The 27,334-nt window shown below is 38.5% G+C and overlaps 2 protein-coding genes across 4 annotated transcripts in view; both read left to right on the forward strand.

The window, feature by feature from the left end:
• PECR (peroxisomal trans-2-enoyl-CoA reductase) overlaps nucleotides 1-27,334 on the forward strand; it is a 60,476-nt gene that overhangs the window by 17,437 nt on the left and 15,705 nt on the right. Inside the window, exon 8 of one of the 2 annotated variants that reach the window (XR_012777143.1) lies at nucleotides 7-829. Coding sequence is in view for 1 of the 2 variants with exons in the window: in XM_075512110.1 (XP_075368225.1) it covers nucleotides 7-95 (89 nt within the window). In the remaining variant the exon portion in view is untranslated. Of the gene's footprint in view, nucleotides 1-6; nucleotides 1,523-27,334 lie in introns of those variants that run through there. The other variant, XM_075512110.1, reaches the window with a different exon arrangement.
• MAP3K2 (mitogen-activated protein kinase kinase kinase 2) overlaps nucleotides 7,469-27,334 on the forward strand; it is a 54,670-nt gene continuing 34,804 nt past the window's right edge. For both annotated transcript variants that reach the window (XM_075512105.1, XM_075512106.1), the window contains exon 1: nucleotides 7,469-7,858. The gene's annotated coding sequence lies outside the window, so the exon portion shown is untranslated. The remainder of the gene's footprint in view (nucleotides 7,859-27,334) is intronic.

Raw genomic sequence — 27,334 nt, forward strand, 5'->3', positions numbered from 1 at the left:
CGTCAGATCACGACAGATGGCCCTCACCACCAGAAGGAAAAAATTCTGAAATGCTTAAAAAGCTTCTTTCTGGCAAGTTCAAGCCAAAGCTGTAAAAGAATGGGATTTCACCTTATTCCCAGTTGCACACTTGCTGATAATCTCAGTTTGTGATTTGGGCTTATTATTCTCAGTAATATAATTTTTTTGCTCATACGTAACTACATTGAGTGCCTTGATTTTTGTTGGTTTGTATTTAAAACTTGAAAGGCTGTACATACTAAATTTCTTCTCTGAAAACACTCACTGCCCTGAAAACATTCAGTCTGTTGGGAAGCAAAGGTATAAAAGACAAATTCTCCATTTGCACAGGCATTAAGTAATGAAGAATCTCAGTCGGAAGTGAATAAAAAAATACTTATTTTGAAGCGAAGGAGGCAGAGAGGGAATGTTTTAGAATTCTTCTATTCTGGATGAATTGGGGGAGAAGGTAATTTAAATCTCTGTTGTTATTAGTTGCATCAGTAACCCTTGAGGTAGCTGCTAGCTCTATGCTATTTCCGTTCAGCCACACACTGAGTGTTCAACAATGATTGTAAAGAATAAGTAGAGCAGGTATTTCTCTGAAAAGAATTAAAAATAAGGCAGAATACTGTTACTAATGTTTCAAACTAATATGGCATATCATATTGGGAACGTTTTGAATTGTTTGTAGATACAATGACGTAACAGAGTTAAGCTGGCTGCAACTAAATTTGATAATAGAATAATGAGATAATAAACTTAACCTTTAACATACAGTGATGGAAAACAGTATAGATTCAACAATTTAACATGCAAAAGCTGTGGTGTATATTGCAGTGCTTTCTGCAGTATGCTGTACTGTTAAAGGAGAAACTTGGAATCCTTCATTTACCAGTTAAAACGCTGTCTATCCATACTGTGTTGTCTTACAATGCTAACACAATTTTGTTCATAAGTGTCTCTAAAGTAGGTGTGATTTTTGTGATCAATGCAGAGATTCCATTTAAAAAACAGAAATCTTGCAATATATCGCTCGAAGAGGCTATATTTGTCGTTACTCACTTCTTTTTATTCACTTTAAGGCAAATGTTCCCATGTCTGATAACTTTAATCAAAATATAAAAAATAAGTGAGGACTGTGTTTGCTGTAACAACTGAAATCTCTGGAATCAAGTTGCTGCTATAGAAGCGACCTCTAATACTCTAATACTTCATTTTGGATTGAATGTAAGAGTCTCTGCCAGTTGTTTGTTCTCTGCAAAGATGTTTGACTTTTGTGTCTTTCAATAAAATATGGGAACTTACATAGGTACATGTAGATTGCTTTTTCACAAAAATCTGAATGCCAATTTTGTAGGGGAGGAGGGGTTTGAGCCAAAATGCTTTCTCCCTCTCGCATATTCTCTTTCCTTAGTAACTGGGTGGTCATTTATGTGGTTGTGAGAAACTTGTACAGAGATAAAATCAGTTTTTTTCAAACCTCTTGTGCAAGGTATATTTTGATTATTGCAGATATTAGTTCAGGGTACAGAGCAAGAGAATTCCTGGAAGAAAATGCACCTGTTAGTTATCTAACTCTAGAAGCCTAGCCCATTGCATTTAAGTGAAATTAGTTTGTTAAGACATTATTTCTACATTCTTAACATCTTTCTGTAAAAGAAGGTTAAACATGAACAGCCTTGAGACTTGTGGAATTTACTTTCTCGTCATGTTTGACACGTGAGCTTCTATATATGTGTAGACTGTAGATTTGATGCGAAATGGAAGTGGTTTGATAAAACTAAATTACTTTTACTATATCCCAGAACAGTTCTCTACAGGATTTGAGCATAAACTTGGAAATAATTATTTTAATACTGTTGCAAATTTCCTCTTTAACTTTGCTGGTGTCTCAATATTCATAAAGAGGGGAAGTTAATACACAATGATGGTGAAAAGCATCACTCAGTGAAATGAAACATTAGAAAGGTGAGCGTTCTCCTGTGTTGGAGACATGTTCAGTCTGCAATTAATAAACTCCTCCACAAATAAGACCTATAACAAACCTTTCCTCTTGCACTGAATACAAGCAACTTTTATTTGACCTTGCCTTCTTCAACTTCCAGCAAAGCAATGGATTTGTTAAGAAGACCTAAGCTAGTTCTTTAGAAGAGGCTTGTTCCTGTGTGTGCTTTTTTCCCTGGCAAGAACTTGAAACAGCCAGCATTTGTGGAGCCATAATGTGCTGCAGTTTAGTGCAATAGGAGAATATACTCAAAATACTCTAGGGATAAGTACGATGTAAGAATACAGAAAGAGATCTTTCTGTATCAGAAAGATCTCCCCCCCCCCCTCAGAAAGAGAAGGGGAAGCATCAGTGTTCTGTGCTTTTTTTTTTGCTTTTTCTTTTTTTTTCAGTAATAATACTAATGTCCCCCATGTGTTAAGGCTTACTGTGCACAATATTAAAATGCTCATCACGTTATATTAAATATTAGGATAGTGACTCCTTTGCTGTAATGGTTTTGCAATGATCACAGCCTCTCTCTCTTTTTTTTTTTTCCCTTTTTCATTTTTTCTTCTTGCACCAGGGAGAACATGAAAAGTTTAATTCTCAGAACAGAGGTTTTATTTTGGTCTTTGTCTCTTTGGTCCATTTTTATTCAGATTAAATTTATTTTAAAACTTTTGCAGTGCCTTGCAGAAACCCAGTGTTGTGTCAGCTGGCAGCATGGATGTTTCAGATTTCTGCTGTTAGTGTTGCAGATAATATCAGCTGTAGCAAAGTTCTTCATAAGCCGCTGTAACAACAGCCCTTGATCAAAGGGCATTGAGAGGTTAAAAAAAATGGGTGTGGTAACAAAAACATCCTTGACCTGTATAAGATTTCAGTATCTGAAGTTCAGAGAACAGGGCTTGATTTTATTTTATTTATTTATTTATTTAATTTACAAGAGAAGTGAATGCAGCTGTGGGAAAAGGGCTAAGGAATTTTAAGAGGAATCAAGGAGATTTATTGACCAAACACTGAAACTGAAAATGTTTGCTGCACTGTACAGTTGTAATAAGCAAAGAGAAGAATCTTATAATGACAGTTACATTTACCATTCTGCTAGAAATCTCTTTTCAGTTGCTTTAATATTTACTTCTGGCTAAACCTGTACCTATTCTGCCTGTCTTTTATCAGATATTCATTTGACTGATAAATAGATGCTTATCAACTGCTACTTTGCTCCACTGTCTAGTGTTATATCTGAATATGTGTCATAGAGCTTTACATTTATGAAAGCAGTGTAGTTCCGTGAAGGGGAATTTATCAACTGTACTTGCCTTATGTTTTACAGATACTCTTTGTGTCAAGCAGAATATTGATTATTCAGGGTATTTATATAGTGTAAAATGAAGTTTGATTATTCAGGGGTTTTACTCAGTGTAAAATGAAGTCTGTGTTGTAAAAATCTTCAGTCTTTAAAGATTAACAGTCGTCACGTTTGCTAAAGGGAATATAGTCTGTGCAGTGTCATTCTGCAGTAAGGTCCATTGTCTGCCTTAAGATGTAAATGAACAAATAGGAGGCAACAGTTGCTTGTTACAAGCTTTTATGGCTATGTTTAGTCTTCTGAATAATTGTATAGAATATCCTGTATAATCTTTAAGAAAGCATGCTATTTGCCAGATAGTGTAATTTCATATACTTCTAATCAGCACCTCCTAGTTTACTCTTGTCATCTCAAATAGCAGACTTGTGTTAAACGGCTGAGTAATGCAGACATTAGGGGAATAATCTTATTAGTAAAGTCAACACTGCCTGTGTTCTGGATTACTGAATGTGGCTGAGTCCTAAAGGTAAATGAGTTGCTTCATAAACTTCCATGGTGGGACTGAGGCAGACAAACCTATCAGTGCTGCTGCCCAGTGTCATTTATAGTGTGCTTTTTCTAGAGAAGCAGCTCCATACCTGAATGACTACTGTATTTTCCCATACTTTGGTCTGTTTCAATAGCTGGCTGCTCTGTATTTATTTTGCTCTGGAGCTAAACTTAAACATCTTGGGCACTGGGAATGCGTCCTGAAATGCAAAATACTAAGTATGATGGGAGATTCCAGTCTGGGTAAGAAATACAGTTGCTAGGGGGCAAGATGAAGCATCTTACGAATCTTCCAGCAGTGGTTTAGGACTGTCCTCCCCAAGCTATTTGCTCTTCCTCTCTTTTGGCATCAGCCTCACGGTAATGGTGCATTTGTATTGGGAGGACTGGAACTACTGAGATGCAGCACACGTTTCCTTCTGTCATGGAACGGCAGAAGAGCATAGCAGACATGTAGGGCTAGCAAAGGCTTGAAATAATACTGTTGCATGCTCAATGCATGTGAGCTGGACTTAAATTCATGAACAGAATATTGGCCCTCCTGCTGGTGAGGAAGGACTCCTGATCATGATATAACATCCTGGCATCACAAACTTTACTATGCTACTGCTGTTCCCAAAATAAGCTGTTTTGACTTCCCTTACCTGCTCTGTCTCCAGCAGCTTGTTCCTTTGCCAGTTAACCCCTCTTTTGATTAAAAATACATGAAATTAATCACTTATTTAACTAGATCCTTTTCTGGATGTAGTTCAAAATGTGGTAACGTGGCAATATGGTGCCTGCTATAGGAAGGCAAAGAAAGTTGGGGAGGAAAAGGAGGATGATGGCACGGCCATGAAAAGGGCTCATTTGTTCCCATTTAAAGTGTTTAGAAGCTATGGCTTTAGTGTTAACTAATACAAGCACTTGTTAGCCTCAAGCAATATGTCTAGAAGGTGAGAACCTCTTATTGCAGTGAGGTATTGATTCTGGAATCCAGGGAGAGCCATATTGCCAGATTTCAGTCAATTGCTTGAGTAGACTATCCTAAGATGTGCTTACCCTATAATTTCCACCCCTGCTTCTCCCAACTTCCATTGACTGTATAGGGCTTGTACTGAATGCATAACTAACTAGTATGCTTTATTGCACCTTCTGTCATCTATTTTTATACTCTTCCATATCAGCAATTACACTGTTCCTATAAGCTTTATTTTGCTCCAGTAGCATGACACGTGATCTCAGAACCATGCTTGTGGGTTTGGGCTGAGATCAGTGCAAGCCAGTGTCATAAGCACTGGTCTCTGGTGTTGATAGAATTTTTTTTTTTTTTTTTTTAATCTCAGAGTCAATATTTAGCTATTTATCCTGCTCCTGATACTGAAAATGCTCTGTTTTAGTCACAGATTATGGCACAGTAGCGCTGATGGCTGTCAGGATGTACATCACCTCTGCAAAGCACTCTTGGGATGGTGCTCATAGTGCAGTGAGAGTGCTGTGTGCTATGCCAGCTTTGTGCAGAAATACAAAGGACCACACGGGCAGAGGAATGTGGGATGATTTTCCACCACCCTTGCTAGCTTCTTCTGTAGTGAAGGAACTCTGACTTCAAAACATAGTGTTCACTAACCCTTCTTCCATCAGGGAAATCCATTTGCAAGATGTTAAAACTGACAAATGGCCATGAACTGGAACATTAAGGCAAGGGAAACGCTGGATGTGTTTTCAAAGCTGTGTAAGCAGCTGTGGTTCATTGATCTTGCTTGATGGTGCAGGAGCATCACACAATGCCAGCATTTTTCTTGGCTCTTTCCCTATCATTTAGAAGAAAAGGTCACCTTCTTAACTTTCTAGTTAAAGACTCTTGGTCATGACAAGTGTCTCGTGAACATGGCTGACAATTTTGCTGAATGTGGAACAAAGTATCTTAGCTTTGAGGGACTACTCCGTCTCCTTCATGTTGGCTCTGGAGTTCTTATTAATCAGTGTGATTCAGAGCCTTGTGCTTTTCTTGGGTATGCTTTATCAGTTGGTCTGTCTTTAGCACAGTCCTCTTCGATCCATTTTTTTTAAAAGATGACAATATTTGTTTTTGTCACGTTCTGCAGCCTATTTCAGTGGAAGATCTCAAAATACTCAGGTTGTGGGCCTCGATGTGCAATTTTTTAGTTTCATATGTGGTTCTCACTGGAAGTTTACTTGCCTGGGTATGCAGCTTGGCATCTTGTCCCACTGAAGTCTTGCCTACTTGAAAGAGCTTACCAGCAGAATTATATATGCCTATAATAACGATGTAAGTCTTAAACTTCTGCTCAAGTAGGTTTTCCCAGGTTTGTTTAGGGTGGCCAAAATAAACCCTTAACCCTTGTTTTGGGTAGATTTTGAGGGCTTGTCCAGGTTTTACAAACCTCTAATTGTCTTAAAGGTTAAATACCTCTGGCCTCATGGCCAGAAAGCAGCATGTGAGTGGCAGCTCAGCTGGGCTTACTGTGCTGTAGAGTCAAGTGCAGCAGCACAGATCACCGCTACCTCGGTACAACTCTCTCTGAACACACATTGCCTGTCAGCATGTCACAGAAGGGGCTTTGCTAAACACGCACGGGTCATTTGTGAATCTTGTACACAGTGGTCCATGCCTGTAAGCTTATTTTTAAATCTGTACAAAACTAATTACAGTGCCATACTAATATTTACAGTCATCTGCTACTTAGACTTCAAGGGTAGCAGTAATTGCTATCCTGCTACGTACTGGGGAGCGCTTCCTCGCTGATTGAAGAAGGTGGCTCCTGCAGAGAATGGTCAGCCTGTGCTGGGAGAAACGGGCAACCTGAAGGCAGCAGAGCAGCATTTTGAACTGTCCCAAGAACCAGGCGCAGCCTGCTCACTACGGAGCTGAGGCAGCTCAGCCTACTGCAGGACTGCCGCTCTAGGCTTGTCAGGGGCAAGGGGTTTTCTTGAAGTAAGCAGTGGAGGACACATGATTGTACCCAGGTGAATGTTCACATCCTGTCTTCGAACAATAGAGGTGACAAAACAGCAGAAAAAGCAACAGCCTGGGCCTAACTTAAAATCGCTTGACAAAAAATAGCGGCCGCTCCCCCAGGCAGTGGAATACAGCATGGCACTCAAGCAGTAGCAGGAGGCACGCAACCCCTCTGCCGTTTACCTGTCAGGCCGCCGCGGCCATTGGGTGCCGCGGAGGTTCCCAGCGCAGGCGGCTGCCAGGGCCCCGTCTGCGCCCCCCGGTACCACGGCACCAGCAGGCGGGGCGGCGGCGCTTTGCCGCAGCTGCACGGGGGAAGGCGAGGCCCGGCCTCGTCCCAGGCCTCCCTGCGTCAGCGGGGCCGCCTCACGGCGGAGCGCGTTGCGCAACGCCCGGTCTCCCGCACCGCCCGTTCCCAGCCCCGAGGAGCGAAAGGTGGCGGGGTGGGGAAGGGCGCGGTGCGCATGCGCCGCCGCAGCCCTTCGGTGCGCGCTTCCCACTTTCCACCGTCTCCTTTTGCGCGTGCGCAGAGGTGGGCCGTTGTTCTCGGGCCGCCCGTGCGCCGTGACGCCAGGCCGTGGTGACGTCTCGCGCTCGCCCCCCTCCCCCCCCCCCCCGCCGACGGCGCGGCCGACGTCACGAGTTTCGGCGGAGAGGGAGGCGGAGCTTTCGGTTGGCAGCAGGAGCGGCGGCGGCCGCCGGCGCCTCACGCCTGACGGGATCGCCCCCCTCCCCCCCGGCCCAGCCCGGCCCGGCCCCGCCGCGGCGCCAGCGCTCCGGGGGCACCTTCTCCACTCCCCTCCTCACGGGCCCGCCTCGGAGCGCGGCTCCCTCCGCGCCGGCCTCGGTGCCTCCTGTCACCCTCTCCGCCGTGCCCCCGTGCGGGCAGGCCCCGGGCCCCTTCCCCCCCTCCTCCGGGGGGGTGGGCTCCTCTCCGGAAACCTGGCCGCTCCCTCCGCGCCGCCTGCCCAGCCGGGCCTGCGCCCGCCGCCAGCGGGCAGCGCGGGGGGTCCCTCGCGGCCGCCCGGCCTCCGCTGTGACACAGGTCGGTGCCGGCGGGGCGGGCGGGGGTGGTTCTGGGAAAGGCCGGGCGGGGGGCGGCCCTCGGCTGCCCGGATGCGTGTGTGTTTTGGGGGGCGGGTTTGTCGGTACGCGTTGGAGGGGGCCGCCGGTGTGGGGGACGCTTGGGGCAGCTTCGGCATCCAGGAGGTGCCCGGGCAGGGCGGGGGAAGCGCTAACCGCACTGCTGGGAGCCGCCGGGGCACCGGCCCTGTGCAGATGGAGGTACGCGGCGGTGCAGTTATTTGAGGTGCTGGGGGGACACGGCGTGCTAGTTATTTACGTTACAACTGCAGAATCTTAAGGATTTTACGAGCTCTACAAATGTTTATATGTCACCGTAAACCTTCCTGTGATTGCATACTGATGCTGTAGTCTCTTGTCTTTAAATTGCTCTGCAGTGATAGCAGCGCTGTGAATTGGGTATGTAGGTCAGATTCTGAGAGGTGTTTTTGTCGGGGTAGTAGGTGAATGTTAGATTATTTTTTCCCTTATTGCTTTTGAGGTGCATTGCAGCACCCACGAGGTTGGGTTTTTTCTGGCTTCCTCTCTTGCTTCATAAATCTGGTTTTAGTTTTTGGCTGTGGAATTACTGAAGATCAAAGCATTAAATAAGCTGAGCACTTCTAAGCTGTATTGTATCATGAAGTGTCCTCTAAGGATGGTAAAAGATAATAGAAGCCTGCCTTGAAATAAGGGGGATTTCTAGTCCATGCAGAAAATGTTTCTCAGCTATAACATTTCTTTTCTTTAAACAATGCAGCACATTGCAGAGTGTAAGAGGCCTTCAGAAATGTGTTGCTACGTATATGGCAAAGATGTAGTGTTTGCAGAATGAATGTCTACATGCTTGTCTTGCACAACATCTTGGATTCTCTCGTGGCATAGCACTTATTAGCAGAATACCCTAGAAAGTGTTCTTTCCTATGGAATTCCCTTATGGATAGTTTTAAGGGAATGGGCAGAGATGAGTTAGTACTTACACTATGCTGAAAAACCTTAGAAGAATTTTCTTGGCAGTTTGTTGTGTTTTTTTTTTTTTCCCTACCCTATGCCTAAACCCTTCACTGTTATTTGAAAATAACAGAAATGTATGAGGAAATTTTACTTTGATGTATGCCTTTGCTTACAGTGGCTTTTAAAATAATGGCTTTCCTCAGAAATATATTTTAAAAATGAAAACTTGCTGTAATCCTTGTTTTCTGTACACTTTGTGTTCTGTCATGATTGCCACTGAAATTTATTGAACCTGAATATTGATTCAGATAATGAGGCTGTATATAATTGATTTTTTTTCGAAGGTTTTATTGTATTTTGATAAAGCAGAATAGCAAGGTAATGTTTATGAAATTGACTTATTGCGGGAGAAAAATCTGTGATGAACTCTGTGTCAGTGGTTTACCTGACACTAATGGAAGACTACAGTGAAGGAAACAGATGTTTCTGAATTGCTTGTCTTGGCTTGCTGAGATTTCTAAACTGTCAGAGGAAACTTTTTCTAAGATAGCTGTGGCGTTTGGTAATCTTGAGAGCTTTTATAGTATATGTGAGTAGGCAGATATCTGTGACAGGTAGAATTTATTAATGTAGTGTAGCAAGAGCATTATTTTGTTGTTTAATATCATGGTAGGGAAGCTTTTCTTTTTTTTTCTTTATGGTGATAAAACTCTAGATAGTTAAAATAACCTTTCAAATTTGGTCATAGACCTGTCAGTCGTTCTTTGCTGTAGTTCTTAGGAAAGCTAGTCAAATCACAGAGTTGTGGAATTTAAAGCCAATTGAGGCTAAATGCAGAAGGCTTATTGTTTTATTATAAAAATAAGTTTTCTTCTGGAGAAAGCAAGAAAGTTGGTCATGCTATAAATTTAATTCACGTTTATAGTTTTTACTTTACATTTTTTTCTTACAATTTCCTAAAATACAGTGTTAATATTTAGGTACAAATCAGAATCATTGTTTTTTAAAACCTTGACATTATTAACAAGTATTTATGGAGAACTTCTTGAAAAAAGTTTTGCATATTAGCAATCTTAAGTTTCATTTTTTTTGTCTTTCATCTGTATTATCTTTACTGCAGGCTAACTTTTTACATCAGCAAACTAAATCAAAAGTAATGAATAACATGTAATTTATTTTTGTGACATATTGTTCAGTGACTCTCTAACTGAGCATTCTCTGAACTGAAAAGAATGTTTTCTTATGAAATGCAACCCAAGAATGATAATAGTGATGTCCTTCATTGATTCCCCCTCTCCCACCAAACACACAGCCAAAGGTGTTCTGATCTGTTGAGAGGTACACATTTGCTCTGGAGTAATGAATGTATTTGCTAATAATTTCTTTTTAGATCTTTGCTGTTAAAATTATCCTCTGTTTAGACTACTATTTGGAGAAAAATAAATGAATGATGAAAATGTAACTGATCAACGTAATTAAGTACTTCTTGTTACTTTTCCAGAGCTTATTTTCATACATATGACAAACTAATGTAAATGTGTATATTGACTAGTGACTCTACCCAGGTTTATCTAATTAGCAAACAATTAAGTTTGCTGTCCTGAAAGTTTAATTTCTAAATTGAAGCTTTTAAAATTCTGAAGTAGAACTGAAGTAGACACAGTATTAAATTAAAATTATAAAAAAAAAAAATCAGTGAATTCTATTAAGCACACTAATTTTTCTGTGGGAGAGAAGAAAATTTTTTTTTTTTTAAGAATAAATACTGCATTTGCTATTTTAGTATTCTGGTATTTTGTAGTGCTAAGGAATAGGTCAAAATAGGTCATGCATGCTATAATTGCACATCTCTTGCAAAATAACATTGTAAACATATAATTGGGCAGTGGGAACATGTTCAGAATGCAGTGCGTTAGTCGTGATTCTCACTTTTGGATCTTAGCATGAGATCTTGATTTAGTAATATAGTAAGAATGACAAATACAGCTTATGGCTGTATGTTAACCTAATTTCTTAGACTAATCATGCTTGTTTGCAGGTTTTTCTGAGATGTTTTTAATATATTCAACTTAAGTGTATTTTTTGAGAAGCTGCAGAAAGTTTGGTGACAATAAGTGAAGGAAAGGTGGAGTTCTATGTTAGGATATTGCACTGATTTCCATCTGTGGGAACCACTGCTCTAGAGACACTTGACCCACAAATACACATATGGCATAGTTTAGAGCCCAGCTTAATGAGGTCATTTGAAGTTGGACTTACTTGAGCAAGGCCAAAGCAGGGGTATCTGCAGTGTGCTTTAAAAACTGAGAGTTGGGAATTGGTAATGTAGGGAGACCTATAGAGCATGACTTTTTCCTGTTCATTTGCAAAGTGTTTTATTTTTTTATTTCTCTATTTCAAATTATTGCGTATTTTTAAAATTATACCAGCAAACTGCAACTTAGTTCTTCACATAAGAAGAAAATAATTTTCTTTAGGCTAGAGGGTTTTTTTCTTTGCTGTAGCTTTGTTTCCAGCCATTTTTTTTCTTTGAGTCCTTCACTATTTTTTCCTCACTTGCTTTTCTTTCTGTGTTTCCATTCAATCGTTTGTCCACTTCTGTGGATTATCTGCAGTAATAAAAGATACTGCTTTTGTGTTCCTGAGATGCTTTGTGCTAAGTACACTAACAATCTGACAACAGCAATGTAACAAAATTCAGATGTTTCAGAACTTTACATTGCAAAGACTGTACTTTTGAAGCTCAGGTATGATAACACCGATAAACTGTTCTCATTTGGATAAATGAAGAAATGATAGATGTGTAAGAAGGGAAGGGATTTCATTAGGTCAGTCCCTACCCTGAGGCAGAAGCAAATACACTGAAATCATGTCTGACAGACGTTTGTCTGATCTGTTCTTAAAAAACTCAAAAGAGGGGAATACCACACCTCTTCACTGGTCTATTTATAGCTAGTACATAACTACCATTATAGTTAGGAGGCTTTTCTTAATATTTAACTTAAGTCTCTGTCCTGGTGCTAGTTAAGCCAGTTAGTTCTTGTCCAGCTATTATTACTCATGCAGGATAATGATTTCTGTACTCTCTGCACCAACTGTTTGCATACGTGAAGACTGTTCCTCTGTCTCCTTTTATTTCAGACTTCTCTTTACTAAACTGTGCAAACAGGGCTTTTCTTCACAGGTCATGTTTTCTCAGGATTTTTGCTGTTGTTGTTAACTCTCACTGGACTCCCTGTGATTTGTCTGTATCTTTTTCAAAGTTCCCCAGACAAAGTCTTACAGCAACAGAGTAATTAACTTACTCCGTAAGTTGCAGCAGAAGTAACATGACAGCCTTATTAAAATGTCATTCTTGGGTGTGTGTGCAGGTATGGTTGGTTTTTGTTTTGTTTTGGGGTTTTTTTTTCCAACAACATCAGGTTCTTGGCTCCTGCATTTGTTAACACAGGAGCTTGTATTAGTGTTTCTTAAATCAGGTATCTCTTTCTTCATATATATGAATTTGAGTTATCTTTCCAAAGAGTAGAACCTTATACTGTATTGAATTCAATCTTTATTTTAGGTTAGTTTTCTTACATTAAGCATTTCTAGACTCAACAGGATCACTGTTCAATAAGTTATTCTACAGGAAAGTATGCAGTTTCTGCTCTTCCACATCTATTTCCCAGCACATAAAATCCCTGTGGCTTTTGAACGTAAGCCTGCTTTACAACAGGAAACTTGATTGAGAACAAGTTCTCCTAGGGTTAGATGCAGCTTCTATTGGCAAAAATGTGTCTTTACCGGTCTGTTTTATACGTGTGCTGTGTTTGAAGCAAGTTGTATTGCTAAGATAACTCCTGTCAGCATAACTGTACCTGAACAAGCCTTTTGCCGTTTTGAGATGTCATACAGTCCAATGACATAGTAGAATAAATTTTTATCCTATAGGCGTGCTTTATTGGAAGAACTGCAGAGCCAGCTACGAAACAGATGTGTTCAACATGTTCCCTGGCTTTACTCCATTTTATCTGACTTACGTAGATGACTTTATCCATAATTTTTGAGGCTAGATCACAGATGGGACAAATTGTGTGATTCTTTCAGCAGTGCTGCCTTCGCAAAAACCAAAACAGACACCAATAATAATTATTAAAAAAGGCCTTTAGTTTCTTGCAGGAAGAAGTATTCAAGTAGTCAATGTTGATTACCTCTTACCTATCCTCAAAATTACTTTAAAATAATTTAGACAAGAGAGTTCTGTAAATGCCACCAGTTTGAATGCCATGTTACCAAAACAATAACAATGGGAACTGTAGTCTCACCTTTGAACAAAGATTTGAAAACTGGAAAACATCTGGGTCAAGATGTTGTTTGAATTAAAAGAGAACTCAAATACTGACACAAGCAGTAATTAAACTTCTAAAGAAAATCTAAAGAAAATAAGATGTTCTATTGAAGAACGTGAGAATTGTCACCCTAAATATTTTTTGAATCTAACTGCTGAAAAGTGATTGGTAAAGCTTAACCTGTATTTAATTGTTGTTTTGTCACATTGACTATCTGTATTTTTAGCAGTGCCACAGTTGTTGTAACTTCAGCATGAGGATTTTTATTTAAAAAAAAAAAAAAAGTAATTGGAATGGCAAACCCCCAAACCTTCAAGCACTGTTTTGTTTTTTCCATAATGGCTTGATGATAACTGAATGGGTAGAAAGTAGTAGTTAGGAAAGAGTTTCTTGTGCTGCTGATACCAGTAAGTGCAGTAACTTCTGGCAGGGATGAGGTGGATAGTGTAATAAATGACTTTTTAAGCTGCTGCAGCAAGTTCCTTTAGAGAATATCTGTTAAGGCTCTGTGTCTGTGGTATTTGCACTATCATGAATACCAAATGAGACTTTCAAATGAAAATTTAAATGTTTTTGGTGAAGTGGCTGACAAGTTTTAGGTAAAATCTTAATCCCTAATGAAATCAGACAAAAGATAATCCAGTATTCTTCCTCCAGTGGTAAGCATGAATGAATGATTATGGAAGAGTGAGAACAGGACAAGCATATATAATACTTAGCTTGAATATTCTTTCAGTCCCTAACTATTTTCAGTAAAGGTCTGTTCTTAATCTGATGTGGGTTTTGTGTAGTTAGTAACCTTTGGATTTTTATCCTCAAACTTGGCCGGTCCTTTTTTTGCATGCAGCTAAATGTCTGGCATCCAAATGTCCTTTGGTAAGAAATTTTACAAGTATGCTATTTGTTATGTTAAAATCTACCTTCATTTTTTCTGAATTTAGCTTGTACTGGTTTCCTTTGGTGACACATTCTTTTGGAAGAGAGTGAACAGTCCATCTCCGTCCAATATAACAACCCGTCTCTCTGTTCCTCATATGATTTTGTAGCCCTTTATCACTTTCTCCCTCCACCCGAATATTTCTGAAATCAGAGTCCTAACTTGCCTATTTGTTCCCCCCCTGTAGAACACATTCTGTGCCTTCGATCGTAACTTTTGCTCTTCTCTGGAACGACTGTATTCTGCTACATCCTCTTCTGGAGCTGAAGGCCCCAGGACTGCTAGTGATATTCTGGTTGGACAGACAGTGATCTGTTTAGGACTGATTTCTTTGATAATAATTCCTAACACTGGCTTTCATTTCTGAGTGCTGGCAGTATTCAGTGCAAAGCCCATTGGTTTGTTATGTGCAAAGTTAGAACTTCTTCTCTTCCTCCTCCCCTCTGCTCCCCAACTTGCATCACTTTCATTAATCTGTGCTGGCTATCATCTGCTTTATTGCTCAGTCCCCTAGTCTAACAAAGACCGCCTCCTCTACTGCTGTCAGCCCTTTCCTTGTTCTCCTGAATAACGTAGTATTGATAGGCACAGTAGCGGTGGCAAACTTCACTTTGCTCCTGATTATTGGATAATTTAGAATATGTTGAACAACACAGAGTCTTGTGGAGCCCCACTGGTATCCTCCTTCCTTATAGAACACCAACTATGTCTGTCCTGTATTTTCTGTATTTTAACTGATTTATTGCTGCAAGGGTCTTTCTCTTTTCTTATGCTGTGACTGCAAGAAAGCCTTTGGCGAGACTTTTCCAGTACTGGAAATCCAAGTAGACCGTGGTAGTGACTGCGTTCAGCTCTTTTTACATGTATTCAGAGTGCACCAAGAGATTTGCAAGTGAGATCTCTTTTTGGAACAGCCATATCTACTCTTCCCTGCTCTGTCATAATTATCCATATGTCCATTATTTCTTGTTTATTTGTTATAGGTCGCACTTAACTGTTTGTAGTTCCCTGGAATCCCTGTATTACATGTGCCGTCTTTTAAAAGATATTTTAAAAAGATCCAAATCTGTGCAGTGGCCAAGAGGGGTGGTTCCAGCATGAGTTCTTGCTCCTTTCTTTGTGTTGGTATTGGTGCTGTAGAAGTGTGAGGTCAGTTAGATAGGCTGATGGTTAATTAAAAGGTAAAATAAATAATTTCAGCTGATCATCTGTTTTGGTCTGGATCTCCTGCTTGTTATTGAGGTTCAGCTGGAAAGCAGCAGTTACTGTAGACAAGCAGGAATACTCCCTTGACAGAAATGCAACTTTAGCAGTGGAACTGTCCTCTTAAAGATGATGATTAGATATGGGCATGTACATAGTAATCCTTCCACCAGTATATACTCCCAACTTTTGAATCTGTAGTTAGTTTACCTTATTAACTGTATTTATGAGGATTCATACATTTTTATCAGTTGACGGAAAAGTATAATTATGTAGCATCTTAGATGTTACATAATTAACTGTATTTATGACGGTTCATACATTTTTATCAGTTGAGGGAGAAGTATAATTATGTAGCATCGTAGATGTCATTGTAATGTTTGCTACCCACTGCTAAGGGGTGTGCTATGGGAGATGCAAGAGGGAAACCTTATAGGATACATTGTCTTCATGTCTTTGCATTTGATTCTTGAGTGTTTTGACAAAGTAGGTTTTCATTGTTACATTTTGGTTTAAATGTTATTATGAGGGATTGATTGAATTGCATTTTTTTTCTGGTTCGCAGGAAGCTGAAGATTGTTACCAAAGCACAAAGTGAAAAAGAGCTTGTGTACTTGATACCTTAGCAATATCTTAATGTGTTGACCTACGTGGGTCATCCAGTTTAAAAACAGTGGCTACTGAATACGGATAAAAACTTATAAATTTGTCCATTTAGACCTGCTCAGTGAGACCTGCTGGCTACAAAAATGATGCACAATCATATCACATGTGTGGGGAAAAAAATCTTTGGATTTTGCATAGTATATGTTGCCTATGCATGCATGCAAGGTTTTCTCAGTTGCCATTGATGTATATTAAGTACATGCTTGTCCATCTTCTCAGTGGTATTATTGAGCCCTCTCTACAGTTCCAAGCATGAGAGCTCTGAGTCTACCCGTACCTGTGGGTCCCTGGTTAAATTTATTGCTCTTTGTTGTTGTCGTTGTTGAATATTTTAATCTTGAAGTGGAGATTGATTCAGGAGTGTTTTTTCTATGCTGTGTTGGAAATCTGTATGGCTCATGAATGTCTTATCCTACTTAAATATTCCATATTAGTGTATTATGAGATTTTTTTGCATTTTGTGTTCTTATTGTTGGTGATAGAAGTAATGGAAGAAATGCCTGACAGTGTATAGAGTTAATTTGAGTTATGATGGGGAGAGAGCACCTGGGGTATTGAACTAGGAAGACTGGAGTGTGAGACAGGAAAGGCTTTTTAGGCAGAAGCTACAGATGATGGTGTGTTAATATGGTGGGAAAACTTGCTGGCAAGGGAGTGGAAGAAGATGAGAAAAATCGTAGTTTTATTATCATATGCTAGATTTTCTCATTGTATCGCTGCCTTATATAGTGTGCAGGAAGAATTGTGCTTTGAGGAACAAATGTGCTTTGAGGAATGAGTAAGATTATATAAAACAAAGACTGTTCACTGAGAATTCCTCCTTGATTTGTTGCAAAATTTGGAAGATGTATAGCAAATGAGACGGAGATGTCTTCACCATGAAGAAATGAAAATGTCCCTAGAGAATCAGATTCTGTCCTTGCTGGTGTCACAGCAAGATACCAGGCAGATCATGTTAATCAGAAAGGTTCATGTGTATTGTTGTGTTCAGTTTTTTTGGTACTTGATTTGAAATGATAGTAGTGTGATTTGCAGTCATGACTAAACCAGCTGCAACTGTGAAATCAGTGAGTTTTGCTCTGAATGGAAGATGCCATCAAATGTGACGGTTATATTGAAGAAAAACAAAGTTTCTCAGTTTTAGCACCTGAAGATAGGCACTAAAACTAGTTGTAGAGGTGGAGAGTGGGTTTATTTCTCTGGCTTGTTTCCCAAAAATAGTTGTGTTTCAACCCATCACAGTCACAGAACTGGAAGATTAACTGAAAAGGATAGAACTAGTTATTGGAGTTTAAGGATGTGCTTTCTTCTGTATGTTCTCAAAAGCAAAATCTGACTGAGTTGTATGTAATTGCTCTCATACATTAATTGAAATGCTCAATTTGTTTACTCAGTTTCTGCTGGAAGCCTGCTTTTTGTCTCATGTACTTTAGTTTTGCTTAAAGAATAATGTTCATAGATTATAAGTGGCTTGTGGTAGGTTTACTTTTCTAGTGAATGGTTACTCTTAAAATTCATGTATTTGTCACTGGTTGTAGCATGGTCTTCCATTCTTGTTGCAAGTTGCGAAGATTGCAGGAATCACCAATACAAGTAGTGCTGGTAAGAGTAGGTTTGCTTACTGTGTACAATTAGTTCTTTGGCTTAACTGGTGATCTTGAATTCTGTTGCAAGGAAGAGAGGTATACTGTATTCTTTTAAGGTATATGCTGTGAACTGTCTGTGATACAGGAGGAAAACTTTTTTTTTTTTTGTAGGATCTTGGATAAGGGACATGCAGTTACATTTGTAGTGGGGTGTGGTTTTCATTGTAACACCTTTAGTCATTCTTTACAAATATTTTGACTTGCCAGTCATAAGTTTGGAGTAAAACTAACATTGATGCCACTCATGACAGCTTCAGCAGGCCTCCCAATGACAGCAGCAGGTGCTGAGCTGAGAGCACCACTGAGCCTTTTAGAAGAAGAAACGGAAGCACCTAAATCAGATTGTAACACTCACGGTAATGCATGTTTCATGGGATTCTCAGGATTAACATTTCATGTACCTGTTTTCTTTGAGAAGCCTTTTATGGGGCTAGTCAGCTCATGTAAGATAGTAAATTAGGAAAAAGTTACAAACATCCCAGAAGTATTTTACTCTGTGTATTTGTGGGTACTATAACATTATTGGAATATACTGAGTGAGCCTTAAACATTTTTATGATGTGAATAGCATTAATCTGTTTGTGTAACATATAGCTTAGTTAATGGTAATGGAATTTGTTCTTTTTAGTGTTGTGATGCTCTGAGACTTTCCGCCATGGTGGTGGTGATAAATTTCCAAGACACCACAGTGATTTGGAGGCAGTGATGCAGTTATTTGTAGCCCAGTGAACTGTGTCTATTACTTTTTAACATACTTTTGTGAGAAAATCTGGTCTCAGGTAGGAGTAGAGGAGTATGAGCAGTCGATTTGTAGCCAGTATGTTCTGTTGCAAAATTGGCAACACTGAAATATTTTGCAAGGTGTCACTGCTGTTATGACCCTTCCTCAATTTAAAATGCATATGCTTGTTCCATAATAGTTTTTTTTTTTTCTTGAAATCATGAAAAGGTCTTAAGAAAGCATCATGGCTTTCAAGGTGGATTTGTTTGATGTATCAGCAAAGTCATTCTTCAGTTAGGTCAAGAAATGAGCTGTCAGAGGGAGTGCTTTGGCTGCTGCTGAGGCAATAACAGATACAGGAAATGGAGAAGTTCTGTAAAACTTGAATTAGGTGAAGAAAGAGATCTTGTTGAGGAAAGGAGATGCTTTTCTGTTTGAGGCCAATTACAGTCTTATCTTTTTTTGTGCACTTGAAGTAGAGTGGGCTTATGAAGGGTTAGCCAATAGAGGCTCTTGATACCATTTGGAAAGGAGAGGTTCATTCAAAGCAGGAAACTTGCATTTAAGTGCCTTGAAACTCTCTAAATATGCTTATCTCTCCCTATCAACTGTAAAGGAAGTGTAGGGAGATTAGCTTTCCTAGACTACAGTTACTCTTTGTGAATATTGCTGTAAGTGTTAAGATATTTATCTCGGAAGCATAATTTTGCTATAAACTCATGTTCAACTAAATTATCTGCTACTTTGCATTTTTATGAGAATAATCCTTAAAAACTGTGTCCTTGCATTCTCAAACCTTCCAGCACTTAATTTTTTTGAGTCAAGCTCATTGTTCACCAGGCTGCTAAATGTTATATGAATATGTCAAATTACAGTTTATAGAACAGCAGGAACTAAAGATTTAATCTGAGTATGATGAAGTTTTACTTCTGTCACTGTGCATGTTGGATCCTTCAGTTTATTCTGAAGTCTGTTTCTCAAAGTACTTTGTGAAATGAGCTGCATTTATGGTGCTAGAACTGAGAGGACTGCTTTTTGAGGTTTTATCCTCTCTGTAACTGAGAGGGCACCATCCATAATTAGAAGTTGTATTTTATGCAAGTCTGGTTTTTCTTTTTTTTTTTTAATTGAACTCTGGAAGGAGTACAGCTAGTAACCATTCTTTTCAGAAAATAAACAAATACCAAATCATGTCTGTAGCTGTACAGATGAGGTAAGTCTGTGTGGTCTTGTGTGCTAAATTAGACATAAATTCACTTTTTTGCTTGCCAGGAAGATTTTAAAAGTCTTCAGTTTAAGAAATTTCAAATGTGCACATTGTGGAGATACCCGATACATCTGTAACAACAATAAAGGTACTGATGCTTCAACCATCCTGCACGTGCTGTCTGCAGTCTTTCTGATATTCTACACTGAACAGTGTATCTGTAGGTTGTGTACAGAAGCAAGATGGCTTCTGCATACACTGCATTTTTATACACACAAGGATTGCATTATCCCTCTTTAATTTTGTATTGCATTTATGTTAGATAATTATACATTGTGATTTAATAATTCTTCTGAATTGTCTCATGCTAAGACTGTCCAGTCTTGCAGCTGCAACTTTTTTCCAATTTCCTAAATGATTGTCTTTATGTCAAAATGCATTCAATGCAAAAGCATTATGAATAAACATAATAAAACACAATATTTAGACTTACATAAAATAGAACTTCTAATTATGGGTGGTGCCCTCCCAGTTGCAGGGAGGATAAAAGTTCAAAGTGCAGTCCTGTTGGTTTTAACACCATAAATGCAGCTCATCTCTTAAAAAAAAAAAATTATTAAACACAATAAAAATTAATATTAAATGGAGGGAAAATAACAATAAATTATTGTATGTATTTAAAATATTTAACTGTATTTAAATACATTTTGTTGGGCTGTGACTGTTTTTAGACACGATTCAGGTCATTTGCTTAAGCTGTAACATGTGTATCTCATTGTGCCTACCTGATCATTGCCTGTCTGTAGGAGGTTGCACTAGCAATCATGCTCATTGATGTTTTCTGCTAAATAGGAATATGGATCTCAAAATATTTTATTTTAATCCATCAACTGAGTTTCCTGTTAGTTAATTGAGACTTTAAAGCAAATAATTAAAATGTCATGTGATATTTAGCCAAATAGTTGGAAAAACCTAAGTAGGGTAACTGCGGTAGTTAGTTCTGTCAACTAATCTGTAAACATTTCAAGAAGCCATATTTTGCTTAGCAGTAATAATAATCCTTGAAATCAAGGCATTTGCTGTGTTTTTGCTTTTAATTCCATGGTAGAAACCAAGCTAATAATTACATTATTTTACTTTCAGTTGATGTCGAGGTAAATAGTTGGCAGCTCTTTGACCCTTTCCTTTATCCTTCTCAGTTATTTATACAATATTTACAATCCAGTAGAATCTTCTTGTTTTCCAGGTGTTTCCAAATACGTTCAAGTATGGTCCAGAAAACTGAACCACTGATTTTGTGAAGAGTCTTAGTTAGACTCTTATAAGTCCCTGGATCTTTAATTTAAAATGTTTGATCTGAAGTATATTACAAATAGTGCATTGTATCTCTTTGTTGTTGTGGATGGTGAAATTTTTATTCCAGTAACACTGTGCTGTGGTTTGGATACATCCTCTTGATTTTTTTCAAAACCAGAACAAAAAATGGATGCTGGCTATTTCTTCCTGTTTTTTATCACCACTTGCTATTTCACCATCTAAATAGGGTAAAACACATGTATCTGAGGGTTTTTTTCCCCCTTAATATGTTTTTATTTAAAAAAAAAAAGGCTGTTAACTTTGAATTAGTTGGGTGCTATTGTTTTATGAAGCCCATTATGCTGATAGTGGTAGCTGGCTGATGGTACTATGTGTTTAAGGTTGCTTGGTCTCTGTACAATAGGTTAAAATAGCTTGGGGTTCTGCATAACCTGGTTTAATTACAAGAGAGTGAGACATTCAGGACAAATTTAGAAGTATACTGACTAAGGTACATACAACTGGAATAAGACTTAAAATATTTTGAAACATAAACCCAAGTACTTTTGCAGGAAATAAACCAGAAATGCTCTTTCTGCAGAGGAGTATTTGAGGTGTTTATGTTCCTTACTCTGCAAACAGTCATTCTAGTGGTAGAAGGGTTTAGTTCAGCTGTTCAGGATAGAATTGTTGAATGGTGGTAACTATGGAAAAGCAAGCAGTAAGGGGAAGAACAGAGGGGAATGTAGTTTCTGTCTGATGCTGTCTGAGTCCAGGACAGGTAGTCAGTCCTGAATTACTGCCCTGGTTGTGAGAGATGCTGCTCTATCTACATTGTGTGTCTTTTACTTGCTCTGGGGCATCAGCTGGCAGAGCTTGATTGGTTCTGCTGTTTTGCCAGTCTTTCCTAGCACAGCAGAACTAGGTGAACTCTCTCAGTGTATCCTGTCCAGTGCAATTAATCTCACTGTTTATCACTATCAGGATAAATTAAGGGGGGAAGAAAGTGCTTCAAAATAGAAGGGGGCACGTGACAGAGGAAGGACTAAGGAGGAGAATATTACTGCTCTGTGGCGCATGCCCTTACTGGCGTGGGTTGATAGGCAAGATCCCTCCCTGCTGGCTTTCAGACCTTAAGATTCCTTGAGGTGTGCAAGGAGGGCTGGAATCAAATGTTTTAACAGCTTTTTTCTAAAAAACTTTTACCCATTCATTCCCCTCCAATATCTTTTCATTTTAAAAGATCGCATAGTACTGTGACAGGAAGAATATTTCTGTTATTTTATTCACCAGTTAAACTTAATTTCTAATGTTCCGAATTTGACCCACTGAGTCCTATTTTTTGTTTTGTTTTCCAAATGTTATCTTAATTTATCAGTGTGTCATTGGCTTTTGATTTGGATTGATTTAATATTTCTCTCCCTTTCCTACTTTCTCTGTGAACACCTTTTCTTAAGTATTATAACAATATGTTAAAGGTCTGAATTTTTCTAAAACTGAACTCACATCTGATGTGTTATTGTTAGACTCCAATTATTAACAGACCTTTCTGTTACCTGCTTAAATATTTTTCTTATTACTGCTCTTTGCTTCTCTTTTTTCTGTCCTTCATGATTTTGTGCTGCTGCTGCTTTCATATTCTTCAAAAAGGGTGGCTTTTTGTCCATTGTTCATTTGTGTGTATGTCTATATAAAATCCTGTCCTTTACACTCGTTTCTATGGAGTTACCTTCTTTTACTTATCCGCTACTGTCTTGTAACAATACTGAATTTTCTTCTATGCTTGCCACACTATGTAAGTTCCTGTCATTTATGCCAACAATTGCTTTGAGCTACGAAAAATTCTTCTATAGAAGTTCAGATTTAGATATTATTGTTTGCTGTCTTGTTCACAGAGACACTATTTTTATTGGATTTTAAATAAAAAAACATGACGAGCAGTGCTGCACATTATTTTGGTTAAAGGTTAAGTAGGTGTGTTTGACTAGGTGATCACCTGAGGTTTTGTCAGCCTTGCTTACTGTGATTTATAAGAGGTTGGTTGTGTGAAACCAAGCATTTGATTATTTAAAAGTAACCTTTTGGGGGTAAAACCATATTGTCTGGCTCATTCTTCTTGCTGTGAAATAAATTTTTAGTCTTACTTTATATTCTGATTAGCCATTCTACAGTCTGAAAAATTACCTGTGAACACTCAGTCTTCATGTTTACCTGCCTCTTTGTGTATCTATTTTTTATAAACAAGTATGTTTCTGAATAGCAATGCTAGCAAATTTTGATTTCTTGTCATTTTTGTTTAATCTTTACCTGTGATTGAAATAATTATAGTGCATCTTTCTTCTTTTTAGCTCACACTGTGTCATTTTGCTTTGGTGCAAGAATGGGGAACTATGTATCCCTGGACTAATTTATTTTAGTGAACATTTGTAGGGAATTGATATCCTTGAGATTCCTGCTCCACTATTGAAACAGGTTTGGACTCCAAAGGTGTAAGGCACCTTTCTATGTAGATAAAGTGTTACTGTGTAAGTCTGAATTCCTTACAAAATCAGGCTAAGATAGACTGCTTGCTTCAGTGTATTTTTTTTTCTTGATTTTTAACATAGGAGGCAGCATGAAAGCTGGCTTATGTTCTTAAATGCTTATATACTACCTTTACTGTTCTCATAGGATTAGTTTATGGCTCTCACTGTAGCTATAGCTAATTGTACTCTTTAAAAATTGTCCTTCTGTTATGAAGTTGGATGCTGTAGATACCGTTTCCTTTCTGCACACTGTATATCTCCATATTCCACAGAACTAAAACACCCTTTCTAGCTCAGTTAGTAAATATTCACCTCATATAGCATCTGCTTGCTTTCTTCCTTTACTGTGTGAGGGTAAAGCTTTTTGTTTTCCCCCCCAGCCTACAAGTTTTTGAATGTGACTAAGTCAGTCATGAGAGACGATGTAATATGTATGCCGGTGTTTGTGTACTTTTGTCTCTCAGTAACCGAGAGGCAGCTTAACCCTGTTGTGTTTATTATAGAAGTGTACGCATATGGGCAATTAGCACAGAGTATTTGAACAGCTAGATTATCATCCGCATGACTTACTTGCCCTCAGGCTTTGTTTCATTTGCCATGAGAAAGCTAAAAACAATTTCAAGGAATCACCTGGATATTTTCTTCCTTCAGCGACTTTCTCAGATTCTGAAAGACTTCCAGGCTCTGTGGAAGGTGGCTGATGGGAACTGAATCATGAATATGAATCAGTATCTCTCCAGCCTTATATCCAAAATGCTGTTGCTAGGATATTCTTCTTTGTTTGCTACTCTTATCACATCATCACCTTTTTGAAATTCACTCTCTGTCATCTTTTCTTTAATTACATTCATATTCAAGCTGTTTGTGTTTCTCTGCAAGACCTTGACATAATCTTATTCTACCTTTGCATCTGCTTTTTTGTTTTGCTGCCTTTGCTTCTGAATCTTTCTCTGAGTTCTAGTTTTCTCTGTTTCACTTCCTTTTTGTCCTGGATTGTCATCTACTCTGTGTGTGTGTGTGTTTTGCTAATGCTAGTTTGTAACCATGCATTAGGGTATGCTTTTTTCCCTTTCTACTGAATGTATATTTTTTTTGTTTAAAAAAACGTTGATTTTTGTTATAGTCCATTGTGAAAATGAGCCGTTAAAAACATAAGTGTTTTCTCAGTTCACAAAGGTGAAGTGTTCATAAAGTTTGATCTGGGTCACCTGTTTCTTTGAAATGTTAATGTTGTTAGCTTATTTTTGAAATATTTTTATATTTTAAGTTATTCAGAGAAATTGAATTTTTCTCTTTTTTTTTTTTTTTTTTCTTCTAAGGAACAAGAAGGAAGTGGAAGGGAAAAGAAATGGATGCTCACTCATTAGCTTATCTTCTTCTAATGAGAGATGCTACAGATTAATACTAAAGAATGAATTCTTGTAGCTGGAGGAACTTGCAGAAGATGTTTCCTAAGATGTTTCTTCTTCTTCAGCTTACCTGCCCTATATGAGCTCTGTAGCTCAAATATATTGAGCTTCTAAGTTTGGTTATTTCAGCTAGGCTGAGGAAGAACATCTGGGGTATTTTTGTTTGGAGATACAACTTGTTCTTGTTTTATTAAAGTATGGCAGAAGGTTTAAAATGCCTCACAGAACGTTTGTATGTCTTTGAAATGCTTACAAGGAAGTATTACGAAAGTACTTCATCCAAAGTCATGAAACACATTTTTATGTTTAATGTATTAAGACAGCTAATTAAATCAGACGTTTTATGAAATGACTAGCTCTCATTTTAAGACAGTTGGATCAAATACAGAATTAAAAAAATGTTTTATAAGCACTTTAGTGCATAATTCTTTGGAAGAACCCCCAAGACTACTGCTGATACAAAAAACGTAGTGTAGGAAATAATTGAATATATATTCTGTTTTGCTTTTCTGACTCTTAGGGATGCAAAAGATGCAAAGAATCAGACATGAGGAAAAAAGTTAGTTGTGTTATTTAAGGCTATAAAGGTAATCCCAGTTCACTAAGTAAACCAGATCTCCTGGCATCTTGTGTGAGAGCAAGGCCCAAAGATTCTGTCCTTATTTTGAGTGATATTGGCTACTATCATTCAGCAAATAAATGAAAATTCAGCCCCTGTTTTCCTCTCTGAAGATTAGTATGAATCCCTTTCTTTCGCATCTTCATGGTTTTCCTTTCCTGTTATGGAGCAACAGAAGCTTTTTCTTTTTTAAATCTTTTGAAACAGATTTTTCTGTCTCCCCCATGGTGGCATCAAGAGGCTGGAGACTATGTTAGTAGTAAAAGTTGGGGTTGTGTCTTGAGACTGCGGGCAGCCCAGGCCAGATATACTTCTCACGCTCTTGAAGGCTTTAATACTTTACAAAGCATTAGATGGGAGTTTCTTTCCCACGACACTTGGAAGCTGTTTCAGGTACTGTTTTGAGGCTGTCCATAGACTTGGGAGTATGTAACTCTGAATACCCTTGAATCGTATTTTCACCTTTATTTTAGTTCTAATGTGCTCTCCTGCGTGCCTCTCTCAACTGAACTGATTTCTGATTGTAGAGTGGGACCTCTAGATCTTCTTTAAAAGCCTGATTTTTTCTTGGTTTTATGGAGCTTGAAATAGACAATAGTAGATATGATCTATTACAATAGTAGATATGATAGTAGATATCATCTGATATGGAGGTAAAAGGCAGTATACAGCAGAGAACTTTATATGGCTCTCAAGTCCAAATTTCTTTCTGAAAAATATGCCAGAAGTACTTGAAGCTTTCTAGTTCCACTGGTGAAATGAATGCTGCTTAAAAAGGCTGTTTTCATGAAATGAGTATGTAAGAGACATGATGCCAGAAACTCGATGCCTAACTGAAGATGCTCAGAAATCCTTTGGAATATTGTAATTAATTTGTTGTTAGCTAGAAAATTGGCAGAATAGTCAAGCAAGGAAGCCTGACTGGCTGGTGCTGAAAGAGCTGGCCCACCTCCCCTCTGTTGTTAGCCATGTGCTCCCACAGGTGGCCCTGTGCTGGCATCAGGGGTCATTTGACACTGGTAAGGAACTAAACCATGAGAAAACAAATTCTGTTTAAAGAAGAAAAAAAATGAGTCATATTCTGTTGGTGTAGCTCCTTGAATGAACTTGCAGGGAAATCATCTGTTTTATCAGGGTAGGCTAGATCTTTCGGCTCTCAGTCAGAAGGATGGATGGTCCACTGCAGTCAGGAAAAGGGAGGAGGGAATAGGCTCTCCCAGGTTGGTTGCAGTGACTACTTAAGAAATTAGAGAGTTTTCTTCTATGATCTTGCATTAAGAATTCTGAATTCTTCCTGTGGTAGCCTGTATTAGAACAAATCTCATTGTCTATTTAGGGATATGTCTTTAGTTTGTTGTTTTTGAGCTCCATAATAGCATCTCATAGAAACGTTATTTTAATTGGTCCTTAATTATTGTTTTTTTCAATTGGTCGATGTTCAAGATATTGTGATAGACAGGCTTTGTTCATAAATGTGCCCTCTATGTTTCTGCTTTTCTGGATAACTTGAATATTACAAGTTAATACCTGCTGTCTTCGAAAGGCATTTGCTTTCAGGGGTGTTGGGATATCCGTGTAATGCTCTCAAATTATGATGGAAAAAAAACTTACCAGTTGAAGTTTTCTAGTTTATATAATCAGTAGGCATTGATGCCTCTTGATTTGTGCTGTGAGTTTCATATATATTTATATATATGAACTATGTAGTATGTAGAATCTATGTAGTTCTGAACACAGAACTTTGAACACCAGATACAGGAATCTATAGAAAAAGAATCAGTTCTTAATAATCTGGAGTAATGGGTATCCCATATAGCAGAGTATTATGGCTAATTAAGCTACTAATCATAATTTGGAAGTGTAGATAGAGAATAAAATCAGCTTAAGTCTAGAAGAATATTTAATTCAGGCTTTGTGTCTTCTGAAAGTCTATATATGTTGCTCA

The sequence above is a fragment of the Mycteria americana genome, chromosome 9, assembly GCF_035582795.1.
Source record: "Mycteria americana isolate JAX WOST 10 ecotype Jacksonville Zoo and Gardens chromosome 9, USCA_MyAme_1.0, whole genome shotgun sequence".
In the NCBI taxonomy this organism is placed as follows: Eukaryota; Metazoa; Chordata; class Aves; order Ciconiiformes; family Ciconiidae; genus Mycteria; species Mycteria americana.